Consider the following 13894-nt stretch of genomic DNA (forward strand, 5'->3'; position numbering starts at 1 on the left):
AAGGAAGAAGCCACTGCTCCAAAACCGCCATAAAAAAGCCAGACAAAGGTTGGGGACAAAGATGGTACTTTTTGGAGAAATGTCCTCTGGTCTGATGAAACAAAAATAGAACTGTTTGGCCAGAATGACCATTGTTATGTTTGGAGGAAAAAGAGGGAGGCTTGCAAGCCAACCAACCGTGAAGCACGGAGTGGCAGCATCATGTTGTGGGGGGTGCTTTGCTGCAGGAGGGACTGGTGCACTTCACAAAATAGATGGCATCATGAGGGGGGAAATTATGTGGATATATTGAAGCAAAATCTCAAGACATCAGTCAGGAAGTTAAAGCTTGGTCGCAAATGGGTCTTCCAAATGGACAATGACCCCAAGCATACTTCCAAAGTTGTGGCAAAATGGCTTAAGGACATCAAAGTCAAGGTATTGGAGTGGCCATCACAAAGCCCTGACCTCAATCCTATGGAACATTTGTGGGCAGAACTGAAAAAGCGTGTGCGAGCAAGCTGTTTAAAGGCACAGTCAACTTAGTGTATGTAAACTTCTGACCCACCGGAATTGTGATATAGTGAATTATAAGTGAAATAATCTTTCTGTAAGCAATTGTTGGGAAAATTACTTGTGCACAAAGTAGATGTCCTAACCAACTGCCGAAAATATAGTTTGTTAACAAGAAATTTGTGGAGTGGTTGAAAAACGAGTTTCAATGACTCAAACCTTAGTGTATGTAAACTTCCGACTTCAACTGTAGGTATGCGCGGTAGCTTTGGAATCAGTTTTTAACATTTTTAGCTAATATCGACCGATTCCGATATGTTCACTGATATATCGTGCATCTCTAGTAGCTAGTATCTATGACTACGTCCACCACTACCATGACCACTACAGGTGGCATGCACTCAAGTCAGACTTATACATAGTACAGGGATCAGGCACAACAGGAGGAACAGACATACGTGACAGGTTGTATCTTTGTACATAAAAACACTCTACATCTAATAAAGACAGGATGGAAGGGGGAGGGAGGGAGGGAGAGAGAGAGAGAGAGAGAGAGAGAGAGAATTAAGAAAGAAATTAAGAAATTAAGAAAGAAAGAAAGTAAGAGCAGACAGAATATGCAAAGAGGAAGAAGAGATGAGAGAAGCTAGTTTAGAATGGAGAGGGAAGGATGGAGGGAGAAGAGGACATAGTCAGGAGGAGTGAGGGGTAGTAGGGTGTGAACAAACCTTCTGGCAGGCAGGCAGAGTGCACCCAGGGGAGTGTGTGAGGTGAGCAGAGGAGTGTCCCAGTCAGGACCATAGGCTCTCTGCAAGGCCCAACCAAGTCAGAGACAGAAACAACTGGTCACATTCACCACCAATCACAGACTCCCATTGCTCCCATCTCTCTGTATGTCCTTTAACCAGTGTACCTCTAAGCACAAAGGGGTTTGAATTGGTTTCTTCTTCACTGTGTGTGTGTGTGTGTGTGTGTGTGTTTCCTTCACTATGCCTCTCACAGACATTTCCACTGTCTACCAACGGCACCTTTGGTTTGAGTTTGATCTACACTGCTGGTCTTCTGCACTAGACAACTTTGAAGCAGGCCATGTTCTAGTGTGATCATCTATAAGCACATTCTGCTCCGGTGTAATAAATTCAAAACAGAAGAATCTGACATGAAATTGTTCCTGACTTTGCTTTGAGAGATTTATTGGTGAAAGGGGAAAATAATATCATGAAATCTTAATCTAGATAAAGAACGGCATCATGATCTGAGGATTGAGGGTGGATCAAATGTGTATTTCTAGTCTTAAACACTATTGTTTTCTAGCAGCAGATCCAACTGATTAGCAGGTCCAACATCCCTACACGCCTATAGCACTGCTCCCTCTATCAGATGAAATCATATTTAATCTAGACCATGATGCCCTAGGGCACGTCAGGGGGAGGCTGGGTAGGCCTGGGGGGCTAACTTGGATAAACCCAGTCTAGTCTAACCATAGCCTTTATACTTGCCCCGGTCCTCACCCCCCAGATCCACCTAGGTCACAAGGCATCAAAGTGAGGTCTCTGCTTTGATTTCTCATATCAGGTGCATGTGTGTGTGTGTGCGTGCGTGCGTGTGTGTGTATATGTGCGTGTGTGGTGTGTGAATAGTGAGTTTGTGTGTGTGTGGTGTGTGTTAGGCTGAACCTCCAAGCCTAACTGTAAGGGGCCAGGCTTTCTGACAGACAATTAGAGTGCCCGATCATTTTCCCTCGCAGCCAAAATGCCATCTGTCAATTCCAGCCCCACCGCTTGTTTTTCTCCAGTGTTTATTTACCTTTATATTTCTGTGTCTGTGGACAAAATCAGTGTGATTCATTAAGCTATCGTACTAGCCAATCAACGGCCAAGGAATAAAAAAGTCAACAAGTGAACCAATTTAAGCAGACCCTTTCATCCAAATCGACTTACAGTCACATATGCATACATTTTATGTATGGGTGGTCGTGGGAATTGAACCCACTACCTTGGCATTACAAGCGCCATGCTCTACCAACTGAGCTACAAGTTGGTAGAGCGTGGCACTACAAAGAATCTGGACTCTCATGATGCTGGCTTGGTTATTCAGAGACTTGATGGTCTTATAGAGGCGATCCGTATCCCAACTTGAGATTCGTGTAGAACTAAGAGTTTTGAGTAAACTCATCGATATCAATAGGACATTTGCACAAAGGTTTCAATTGCACATGCTGATTTCAAGTTAGGAGCCTTCGCTGATAGAGGTGTATGAGTGATATGACCAACACATGAGAAATCAACATCCTGCTCCCTGGATTTGCAGTCACATATTGTACTGTGGAGGTACATTACAGTAGGTAGTATTCCTACCTATCAAACACAGAGCTGGCAGGTATAGTAGCTCTAAAACAAGACAACTAGAGACTGCTACCCTGGTCCTATCCTCATCTTCTGTCTATTCTAGTCAGTGCAGAGGCAAGTGAGGAGAGAACGGGGAGTTTAGCATCCTCCTTCTATCCTCTCTTGTCTATGAAGTGTGTGTGTGAGCTTGTGTGTGTGTGTGTGTGCAGCAGGTGAGAGAGGAGTTATCGGCGGCCAGTGAGAACAGAGCATGGAGCGTTGCAGTAGCCACACAGAATACCGACAGAGCGTTTACCTGCCCCTGCGTTCTGCTGGTATGCCATGTAGCCACCTCTTCCACGGGCCCCCCTACCTGAGCCACGCACTGCCGCCACTGCCGCTGCTGCCACCGGTCCATACGCCGTCGCTGGGAAGCCTGGGGGACAGAGGGGACAAGGCATCAGTGTGTGTGGGAGAGAGAGAGAGTGTGTGTGGAGGGGTCGGATTGTGTGAAAGAGATTGAGTGTGTGTGTGACTGTGTGTGTACGGGGAGTAGGGTTGTGTGAGAGAGAGTGCATGTTTTTATCTGCGTGTATGGGTTGGGGATTGGCTCGTTTGAGAGAGAGTGACTGTGAGTGTGTGTTAGCGTGTATATCTCTCTATATGCCCAGTAACTGGGATTAGTTTTGGATAAGCAACTGACATTGCTTTCTAACATGAGGAAAAGACGAGTGAGGGAATCTTCTAGTTGGCAAGCTGTATCAGGGGGAGGGACCAGTCTTCCAGATCCTCAAGAACAGGAAATAAAGTGTTAACTTGGAAACATAACCAACATCATGCACCATGAAGACCGATATGGACATTTGGAACACGCTCGCACACTTTGTAGTCCACTTAAGTAATCTTGCGCTCTGTGCAGAGGAAGGTAGGAGGGAGTGAAAGAGAAAGCCGTAAAGTCGGGAGAGCGAATCAGCCGCAGTTGTCAGCCGGCGAGGTTTATGCCTTGGAACTCAACCAATCAAAGGGATCATTTGGTCTCCAGGCAGCGTGAACGGCTGTTGCAGCCCCGGCGGACCACTGGGCCTGGGAACGAGGGAGGAACAGGGGGGTGGAGGGATGATTTGTGGAGAAAGGTGACTGGGTAAACTTGGCATTATTATGAGTCTGGGCATCTGAGATTCATCGCTTGGTTCTGAGTGCCCTTTGGGTGGAGGTTGGCTGGGACAGGAGGACACAGGTTGAGGAGATTCTAGATAGAGGAGAGGAGAGTGTGCATATTTAAATGTTCCTTGCTTTAAAGTGTTACAGCATTGTTCCCAATATTCATAATACAATGAGGCTCAATTGTCTGTGGCTTGAAAGCACACAAGTATTTTTCTGCCCTTCATTATCTCTTTCCCTGTCAATTATCTAACTTGCCAACGAATGCAACAAAGAAGACGTCTCCACAGCATTCTACAAAGATCCTTACGTGCAGTATGCACTCAGTTAAACAATGCATAGGCCAGTCAATAGGTAGACTGTGGACAATAGCCTTCTAATGAACATCTTCGTGGTTACCTCTTCTTTCAACATACTCACACAAAGAAGAGAGTTGGGAGTTGAAGGGAAGGGAGTTGCAGTTGGCCAACTATTCAGCTACTGTTTAGGCTTTGATAAGCAACGGTAACCAGTCAAGTTATTTTGGTTTGCTTTGTCAAAAATACAGTTGTAGCCTTTGATAATAAAGGGATTGGGAAAGGGGTTTTGGTAATATTGAGCATGAACAGGGCTGAGAGCTGCTGTGTCTGTGTGTGTGTGAGTGAGTTAGCGAGAGAGAGAGAGAGAGAGAGAGAGTGTGTGTGAGTGAGAGAGAGAGAGAGTGTGTGTGAGAGAGAGAGTGTGTGAGTGTGTGTGAGAGAGAGAGAGAGTGAGTGAGAGAGAGAGAGTGCACAGAGCAAATGAACACGATCCAGCTCCAGAGTGTGTGTACTCGCCCGTCGAGGGTCTTTGACTTTGACTGGATCTTATGATGTTCAAACATCATAATTAAATATCATCATTATAGAGGGAGACAATGAAAGACCCAGCAAGGAGGACGAGGACTCAGTCAGTCAGTGGTTAGTTATTATGATATAAATATAATTACAGACCATATCTCTCACTAATTAAAACATCTTTGGCTGCAGAGGGCTATTCATGATAAAGGGCCCAGACACAATGGAGCAGTGACATTGGCAGATAGTTGCCATCAGACAGGAGGGATGCCATGTAATTCACTCTTTCTCTACTTCTTTCTCTTCTCTCTTATTAAACAAAGCCAGTCCCCATCCTGTTCTATTAGGGGACTTAATAACCTCTGATGTGGTGCTAATATATAATCAACAAATTGGAATTTAGGATGAGATTAAGTCTGAACAAAGGCCTGAGTTGACGTGTAATATTGAGAGGGGAGACGCCAGTGAGCATATGATAGGACAGCTCGCTGTCCGCAGGAGGAAGTTATTGAGCGATGTGGTGCCATTGGCTTGAGGCAGGCCCACTCACTAGACCCGTCCACTAAAAGGCACCAGGAGAAAGGGCAGAGAAAAGAGGACGAAAGCAATGAGTGGAAACGAGGTGCTAGCCAGGGAGAGGAGAAACAGAGCTGGTGGAGGTAAGTGGGCCTGAATGCTGTGCTCTGAGGGGCTGTGTTAAGGGGTGCTGGGGGTTAAGAGGAACACTGTGGTGTCCAGGATGAGGTGGTTCCCCTACTACAGGGACATTCCATGTGTAAGGGCCTGGAGGTCAATGTGGAGTAGGACCATGCCGAGAGAGAGAGAGAGACTGGCTGGTAGATAAGGTCATGATGAACAGAAATATAGCTCTTTCTTTCTTCCTGTGGCAGCACAGTTGGGTAAGATTGGACAAGTATGCTTTTCACACTGTGTTCATACTGAGCTTGGATTCTCAAAGGCATACAAATGATTTGCTATCTGCCCTCCAATTTCCTCAGACATCAAGCCAAACATTTCCCAACAAATTCCAAATATTTCACGAGACCAAAAAAGTGTCAATCTTTGTTTCTCCTTCACTGCCAATGTTGCGACTCGGCAACCTGTAGCCTTTGTGTTCCAAAGTTGCCGTTCGATGGGCAAAGTTGTTGAGAGAGATAACATGTTGGGGATTAGCTGGGTTAATTAATAGATCTTAGGGCAGCTGTGGAGGTTCATTGTTTTGTATTCACAGACTGCAAAGACGCCGCCCAGGAGAGCCTCAGCGACATAAAATCAATTTCATGGCTCCGTTATTACTGGAGAGATAAAGCCAATATTTAGCTGGTAGTTTCTGCAGATTTCTATATATTTAGCTGGTAGTTTCTGCAGATCTCTATATATTTAGGTGCTAGTTTCTGCAGGTTTCTATATATTTAGCTGGTAGTTTCTGCAGGTTTCTATATATTTAGCTGGTAGTTTCTGCAGGTTTCTATATATTTAGCTGGTAGTTTCTGCAGGTTTCTATATATTTAGCTGGTAGTTTCTGAAGGTTTCTATTTATTTAGCTGGTAGTTTCTGCAGGTTTCTATATATTTAGCTGTTAGTTTCTCTCCCCCATCTCTCTATCTCTCTCTCTCTCATACACCTTCTCTCTTTCCCTGTACAGCAGACACCTTCTCTCTTTCCCTGAACAGCAGACACCTTCTCTCTTTCCCTGTACAGCAGACACCTTATCTCTTTCCCTGTACAGCAGACACATTCTCTCTTTCCCTGAACAGCAGACACCTTCTCTCTTTCCCTGTACAGCAGACATCTTCTCTCTTTCCCTGAACTCTCTTTCCCTGTACAGCAGACACCTTCTCTCTTTCCCTGAACAGCAGACACCTTCTCTCTTTCCCTGTACAGCAGACACCTTCTCTCTTTCCCTGTATAGCAGACATGGTCTCTCTTTCCCTGAACTCTCTTTCCCTGTACAGCAGACACCTTCTCTCTTTCCCTGTACAGCAGACACCTTCTCTCTTTCCCTGAACAGCAGACACATTCTCTCTTTCCATGAACAGCAGACACCTTCTCTCTTTCCCTGAACAGCAGACACATTCTCTCTTTCCCTGAACAGCAGACACCTTCTCTATTTCCCTGAGCAGCAGACACATTCTCTATTTCCCTGAACAGAAGACACCTTCTCTCTTTCCCTGAACAGCAGACACCTTCTCTCTTTCCCTGTACAGCAGACACTCTCTCTCTTTCCCTGTACAGCAGACACCTTCTCTCTTTCCCTGTAGAGCAGACATCTTCTCTCTTTCCATGTAGAGCAGACACCTTCTCTCCATCCCTGAACAGCAGACACCTTCTCTCTTTCCCTGTACAGCAGACACCTTCTCTCTTTCCCTGTACAGCAGACACATTCTCTCTTTCCCTGTACAGCAGACATCGTCTCTCTTTCCCTGAACTCTCTTTCCCTGTACAGCAGACACCTTCTCTCTTTCCCTGTACAGCAGACATCTTCTCTCTTACCCTGAACAGCAGACACCTTCTCTCTTTCCCTGTAGAGCAGACATCTTCTCTCTTTCCCTGTACAGCAGACACCTTCTCTCTTTCCCTGTACAGCAGACACCTTCTCTCTTTCCCTGAGCAGCAGACACCTTCTCTCTATCCCTGAACAGCAGACACCTTCTCTCTTTCCCTGAACAGCAGACACCTTCTCTCTTTCCCTGTACAGCAGACACCTTCTCTCTTTCCCTGTACAGCAGACATCGTCTCTCTTTCCCTGAACTCTCTTTCCCTGTACAGCAGACACCTTCTCTCTTTCCCTGTACAGCAGACACCTTCTCTCTTTCCCTGAACAGCAGACACATTCTCTCTTTCCCTGAACAGCAGACACCTTCTCTCTTTCCCTGTACAGCAGACACCTTCTCTCTTTCCATGTACAGCAGACACCTTCTCTATTTCCCTGTACAGCAGACACCTTCCCTCTTTCCCTGTACAGCAGACACCTTCTCTCTTTCCCTGAACAGCAGACACATTCTCTCTTTCCATGAACAGCAGACACCTTCTCTCTTTCCCTGAACAGCAGACACATTCTCTCTTTCCCTGAACAGCAGACACCTTCTCTATTTCCCTGAGCAGCAGACACATTCTCTCTTTCCCTGAACAGAAGACACCTTCTCTCTTTCCCTGAACAGCAGACACCTTCTCTCTTTCCCTGTACAGCAGACACTCTCTCTCTTTCCCTGTACAGCAGACACCTTCTCTCTTTCCCTGTAGAGCAGACATCTTCTCTCTTTCCATGTAGAGCAGACACCTTCTCTCCATCCCTGAACAGCAGACACCTTCTCTCTTTCCCTGTACAGCAGACACCTTCTCTCTTTCCCTGTACAGCAGACACATTCTCTCTTTCCCTGTACAGCAGACACCTTCTCTCTTTCCCTGTACAGCAGACACATTTTCTCTCTTTCCCTGTACAGCAGACACCTTCTCTCTTTCCCTGTACAGCAGACACCTTCTCTCTTACCCTGAACAGCAGACACCTTCTCTCTTTCCCTGAACAGCATACACCTTCTCTCTTTCCCTGTACAGCAGACACCTTCTCTCTTACCCTGAACAGCAGACACCTTCTCTCTTTCCCTGAACAGCAGACACCTTCTCTCTTTCCCTGTACAGCAGACACCTTCTCTCTTACCCTGAACAGCAGACACCTTCCCTCTTTCCCTGTACAGCAGACACCTTCCCTCTTTCCCTGTACAGCAGACACCTTCTCTCTTTCCCTGTACAGCAGACACCTTCTCTCTTTCCCTGAACAGCAGACACCTTCTCTCTTACCCTGAACAGCAGACACCTTCTCTCTTTCCCTGAACAGTAGACACCTTCTCTCTTTCCCTGTACAGCAGACACCTTCTCTCTTACCCTGAACAGCAGACACCTTCCCTCTTTCCCTGTACAGCAGACACCTTCCCTCTTTCCCTGTACAGCAGACACCTTCCCTCTTTCCCTGTACAGCAGACACCTTCTCTCTTTCCCTGTAGAGCAGACACCTTCTCTCTATCCCTGAACAGCAGACACCTTCTCTCTTACCCTGAACAGCAGACACCTTCTCTCTTACCCTGAACAGCAGACACCTTCTCTCTTACCCTGAACAGCAGACACCTTCTCTCTTTCCCTGTAGAGCAGACATCTTCTCTCTTTCCCTGTACAGCAGACACCTTCTCTCTTTCCCTGTAGAGCAGACACCTTCTCTCTATCCCTGAACAGCAGACACCTTCGCTCTTTCCCTGAACCTTCTCTCTTTCCCTGTACAGCAGACATCTTCTCTCTTTCCCTGAACTCTCTTTCCCTGTACAGCAGACACCTTCTCTCTTTCCCTGAACAGCAGACACCTTCTCTCTTTCCCTGTACAGCAGACATCGTCTCTCTTTCCCTGAACTCTCTTTCCCTGTACAGCAGACACCTTCTCTCTTTCCCTGTACAGCAGACACCTTCTCTCTTTCCCTGTACAGCAGACACCTTCTCTCTTTCCCTGTACAGCAGACACCTTCTCTCTTTCCCTGAGCAGCAGACACCTTCTCTCTATCCCTGAACAGCAGACACCTTCTCTCTTTCCCTGTAGAGCAGACATCTTCTCTCTTTCCCTGTACAGCAGACACCTTCTCTCTTTCCCTGTACAGCAGACACCTTCTCTCTTTCCCTGAGCAGCAGACACCTTCTCTCTATCCCTGAACAGCAGACACCTTCTCTCTTTCCCTGAACAGCAGACACCTTCTCTCTTTCCCTGTACAGCAGACACCTTCTCTCTTTCCCTGTACAGCAGACATCGTCTCTCTTTCCCTGAACTCTCTTTCCCTGTACAGCAGACACCTTCTCTCTTTCCCTGTACAGCAGACACCTTCTCTCTTTCCCTGAACAGCAGACACATTCTCTCTTTCCCTGAACAGCAGACACCTTCTCTCTTTCCCTGTACAGCAGACACCTTCTCTCTTTCCATGTACAGCAGACACCTTCTCTATTTCCCTGTACAGCAGACACCTTCCCTCTTTCCCTGTACAGCAGACACCTTCTCTCTTTACCTGAACAGCAGACACATTCTCTCTTTCCATGAACAGCAGACACCTTCTCTCTTTCCCTGAACAGCAGACACATTCTCTCTTTCCCTGAACAGCAGACACCTTCTCTATTTCCCTGAGCAGCAGACACATTCTCTCTTTCCCTGAACAGAAGACACCTTCTCTCTTTCCCTGAACAGCAGACACCTTCTCTCTTTCCCTGTACAGCAGACACTCTCTCTCTTTCCCTGTACAGCAGACACCTTCTCTCTTTCCATGTAGAGCAGACATCTTCTCTCTTTCCATGTAGAGCAGACACCTTCTCTCCATCCCTGAACAGCAGACACCTTCTCTCTTTCCCTGTACAGCAGACACCTTCTCTCTTTCCCTGTACAGCAGACACATTCTCTCTTTCCCTGTACAGCAGACACCTTCTCTCTTTCCCTGTACAGCAGACACATTTTCTCTCTTTCCCTGTACAGCAGACACCTTCTCTCTTTCCCTGTACAGCAGACACCTTCTCTCTTACCCTGAACAGCAGACACCTTCTCTCTTTCCCTGAACAGCATACACCTTCTCTCTTTCCCTGTACAGCAGACACCTTCTCTCTTACCCTGAACAGCAGACACCTTCTCTCTTTCCCTGAACAGCAGACACCTTCTCTCTTTCCCTGTACAGCAGACACCTTCTCTCTTACCCTGAACAGCAGACACCTTCCCTCTTTCCCTGTACAGCAGACACCTTCCCTCTTTCCCTGTACAGCAGACACCTTCTCTCTTTCCCTGTACAGCAGACACCTTCTCTCTTTCCCTGAACAGCAGACACCTTCTCTCTTACCCTGAACAGCAGACACCTTCTCTCTTTCCCTGAACAGTAGACACCTTCTCTCTTTCCCTGTACAGCAGACACCTTCTCTCTTACCCTGAACAGCAGACACCTTCCCTCTTTCCCTGTACAGCAGACACCTTCCCTCTTTCCCTGTACAGCAGACACCTTCCCTCTTTCCCTGTACAGCAGACACCTTCTCTCTTTCCCTGTAGAGCAGACACCTTCTCTCTATCCCTGAACAGCAGACACCTTCTCTCTTACCCTGAACAGCAGACACCTTCTCTCTTACCCTGAACAGCAGACACCTTCTCTCTTACCCTGAACAGCAGACACCTTCTCTCTTTCCCTGTAGAGCAGACATAACTCTCTTTCCCTGTACAGCAGACACCTTCTCTCTTTCCCTGTAGAGCAGACACCTTCTCTCTATCCCTGAACAGCAGACACCTTCGCTCTTTCCCTGAACCTTCTCTCTTTCCCTGTACAGCAGACATCTTCTCTCTTTCCCTGAACTCTCTTTCCCTGTACAGCAGACACCTTCTCTCTTTCCCTGAACAGCAGACACCTTCTCTCTTTCCCTGTACAGCAGACATCGTCTCTCTTTCCCTGAACTCTCTTTCCCTGTACAGCAGACACCTTCTCTCTTTCCCTGTACAGCAGACACCTTCTCTCTTTCCCTGAACAGCAGACACATTCTCTCTTTCCCTGAACAGCAGACACCTTCTCTCTTTCCCTGTACAGCAGACACCTTCTCTCTTTCCATGTACAGCAGACACCTTCTCTCTTTCCCTGTACAGCAGACACCTTCCCTCTTTCCCTGTACAGCAGACACCTTCTCTCTTTCCCTGAACAGCAGACACCTTCTCTCTTTCCATGAACAGCAGACACCTTCTCTCTTTCCCTGAACAGCAGACACCTTCTCTCTTTCCCTGAACAGCAGACACCTTCTCTATTTCCCTGAGCAGCAGACACATTCTCTCTTTCCCTGAACAGCAGACACCTTCTCTCTTTCCCTGAACAGCAGACACCTTCTCTCTTTCCCTGTACAGCAGACACTCTCTCTCTTTCCCTGTACAGCAGACACCTTCTCTCTTTCCCTGAACAGCAGACACATTCTCTCTTTCCCTGAACAGCAGACACCTTCTCTCTTTCCCTGTACAGCAGACACCTTCTCTCTTTCCCTGAACAGCAGACACCTTCTCTCTTTCCATGAACAGCAGACACCTTCTCTCTTACCCTGAACAGCAGACACCTTCTCTCTTTCCCTGAACAGCAGACACCTTCTCTATTTCCCTGAGCAGCAGACACATTCTCTCTTTCCCTGAACAGCAGACACCTTCTCTCTTTCCCTGAACAGCAGACACCTTCTCTCTTTCCCTGTACAGCAGACACTCTCTCTCTTTCCCTGTACAGCAGACACCTTCTCTCTTTCCCTGTAGAGCAGACATCTTCTCTCTTTCCATGTAGAGCAGACACCTTCTCTCTATCCCTGAACAGCAGACACATTCTCTCTATCCCTGAACAGCAGACACATTCTCTCTTTCCCTGTAGAGCAGACACCTTCTCTCTTTCCCTGTACAGCAGACACCTTCTCTCTTTCCCTGTACAGCAGACACCTTTTCTCTTTCCCTGAACAGCAGACACCTTCTCTCTTACCCTGAACAGCAGACACCTTCTCTCTTTCCCTGAACAGCAGACACCTTCTCTCTTTCCCTGTACAGCAGACACCTTCTCTCTTACCCTGAACAGCAGACACCTTCCCTCTTTCCCTGTACAGCAGACACCTTCCCTCTTTCCCTGTACAGCAGACACCTTCTCTCTTTCCCTGTACAGCAGACACCTTCTCTCTTACGCTGAACAGCAGACACCTTCTCTCTTACCCTGAACAGCAGACACCTTCTCTCTTACCCTGAACAGCAGACACCTTCTCTCTTTCCCTGTAGAGCAGACATCTTCCCTCTTTCCCTGTACAGCAGACACCTTCTCTCTTTCCCTGTACAGCAGACACCTTCTCTCTTTCCCTGAACAGCAGACACCTTCTCTCTTTCCCTGTACAGCAGACACCTTCTCTCTTACCCTGAACAGCAGACACCTTCCCTCTTTCCCTGTACAGCAGACACCTTCCCTCTTTCCCTGTACAGCAGACACCTTCTCTCTTTCCCTGTACAGCAGACACCTTCTCTCTTACCCTGAACAGCAGACACCTTCTCTCTTACCCTGAACAGCAGACACCTTCTCTCTTACCCTGAACAGCAGACACCTTCTCTCTTTCCCTGTAGAGCAGACATCTTCTCTCTTACCCTGAACAGCAGACACCTTCTCTCTTTCCCTGTAGAGCAGACATCTTCTCTCTTTCCCTGTACAGCAGACACCTTCTCTCTTTCCCTGTACAGCAGACACCTTCTCTCTTTCCCTGAGCAGCAGACACCTTCTCTCTATCCCTGAACAGCAGACACCTTCTCTCTTTCCCTGAACAGCAGACACCTTCTCTCTTTCCCTGTACAGCAGACACCTTCTCTCTTTCCCTGTACAGCAGACATCGTCTCTCTTTCCCTGAACTCTCTTTCCCTGTACAGCAGACACCTTCTCTCTTTCCCTGTACAGCAGACACCTTCTCTCTTTCCCTGAGCAGCAGACACCTTCTCTCTATCCCTGAACAGCAGACACCTTCTCTCTTTCCCTGTAGAGCAGACATCTTCTCTCTTTCCCTGTACAGCAGACACCTTCTCTCTTTCCCTGTACAGCAGACACCTTCTCTCTTTCCCTGAGCAGCAGACACCTTCTCTCTATCCCTGAACAGAAGACACCTTCTCTCTTTCCCTGAACAGCAGACACCTTCTCTCTTTCCCTGTACAGCAGACACCTTCTCTCTTTCCCTGTACAGCAGACATCGTCTCTCTTTCCCTGAACTCTCTTTCCCTGTACAGCAGACACCTTCTCTCTTTCCCTGTACAGCAGACACCTTCTCTCTTTCCCTGAACAGCAGACACATTCTCTCTTTCCCTGAACAGCAGACACCTTCTCTCTTTCCCTGTACAGCAGACACCTTCTCTCTTTCCATGTACAGCAGACACCTTCTCTATTTCCCTGTACAGCAGACACCTTCCCTCTTTCCCTGTACAGCAGACACCTTCTCTCTCTTTACCTGAACAGCAGACACATTCTCTCTTTCCATGAACAGCAGACACCTTCTCTCTTTCCCTGAACAGCAGACACATTCTCTCTTTCCCTGAACAGCAGACACCTTCTCTATTTCCCT

The 13894-nt window shown here is 47.3% G+C and overlaps 1 protein-coding gene across 3 annotated transcripts in view; it reads right to left on the bottom strand.

The window, feature by feature from the left end:
- Positions 1-13894, bottom strand: part of LOC115136632 (RNA-binding protein Musashi homolog 2-like) — a 401963-nt gene that overhangs the window by 40314 nt on the left and 347755 nt on the right. For 2 of the 3 annotated variants that reach the window (XM_065024349.1, XM_065024347.1), the window contains exon 11: positions 3136-3255. In XM_065024349.1, coding sequence (XP_064880421.1) covers positions 3136-3255 — 120 coding nt within the window. The remainder of the gene's footprint in view (positions 1-3135; positions 3256-13894) is intronic. The other variant, XM_065024348.1, reaches the window with a different exon arrangement.

This window comes from Oncorhynchus nerka, linkage group LG11 (assembly GCF_034236695.1).
Source record: "Oncorhynchus nerka isolate Pitt River linkage group LG11, Oner_Uvic_2.0, whole genome shotgun sequence".
Lineage (NCBI taxonomy): Eukaryota > Metazoa > Chordata > Actinopteri > Salmoniformes > Salmonidae > Oncorhynchus > Oncorhynchus nerka.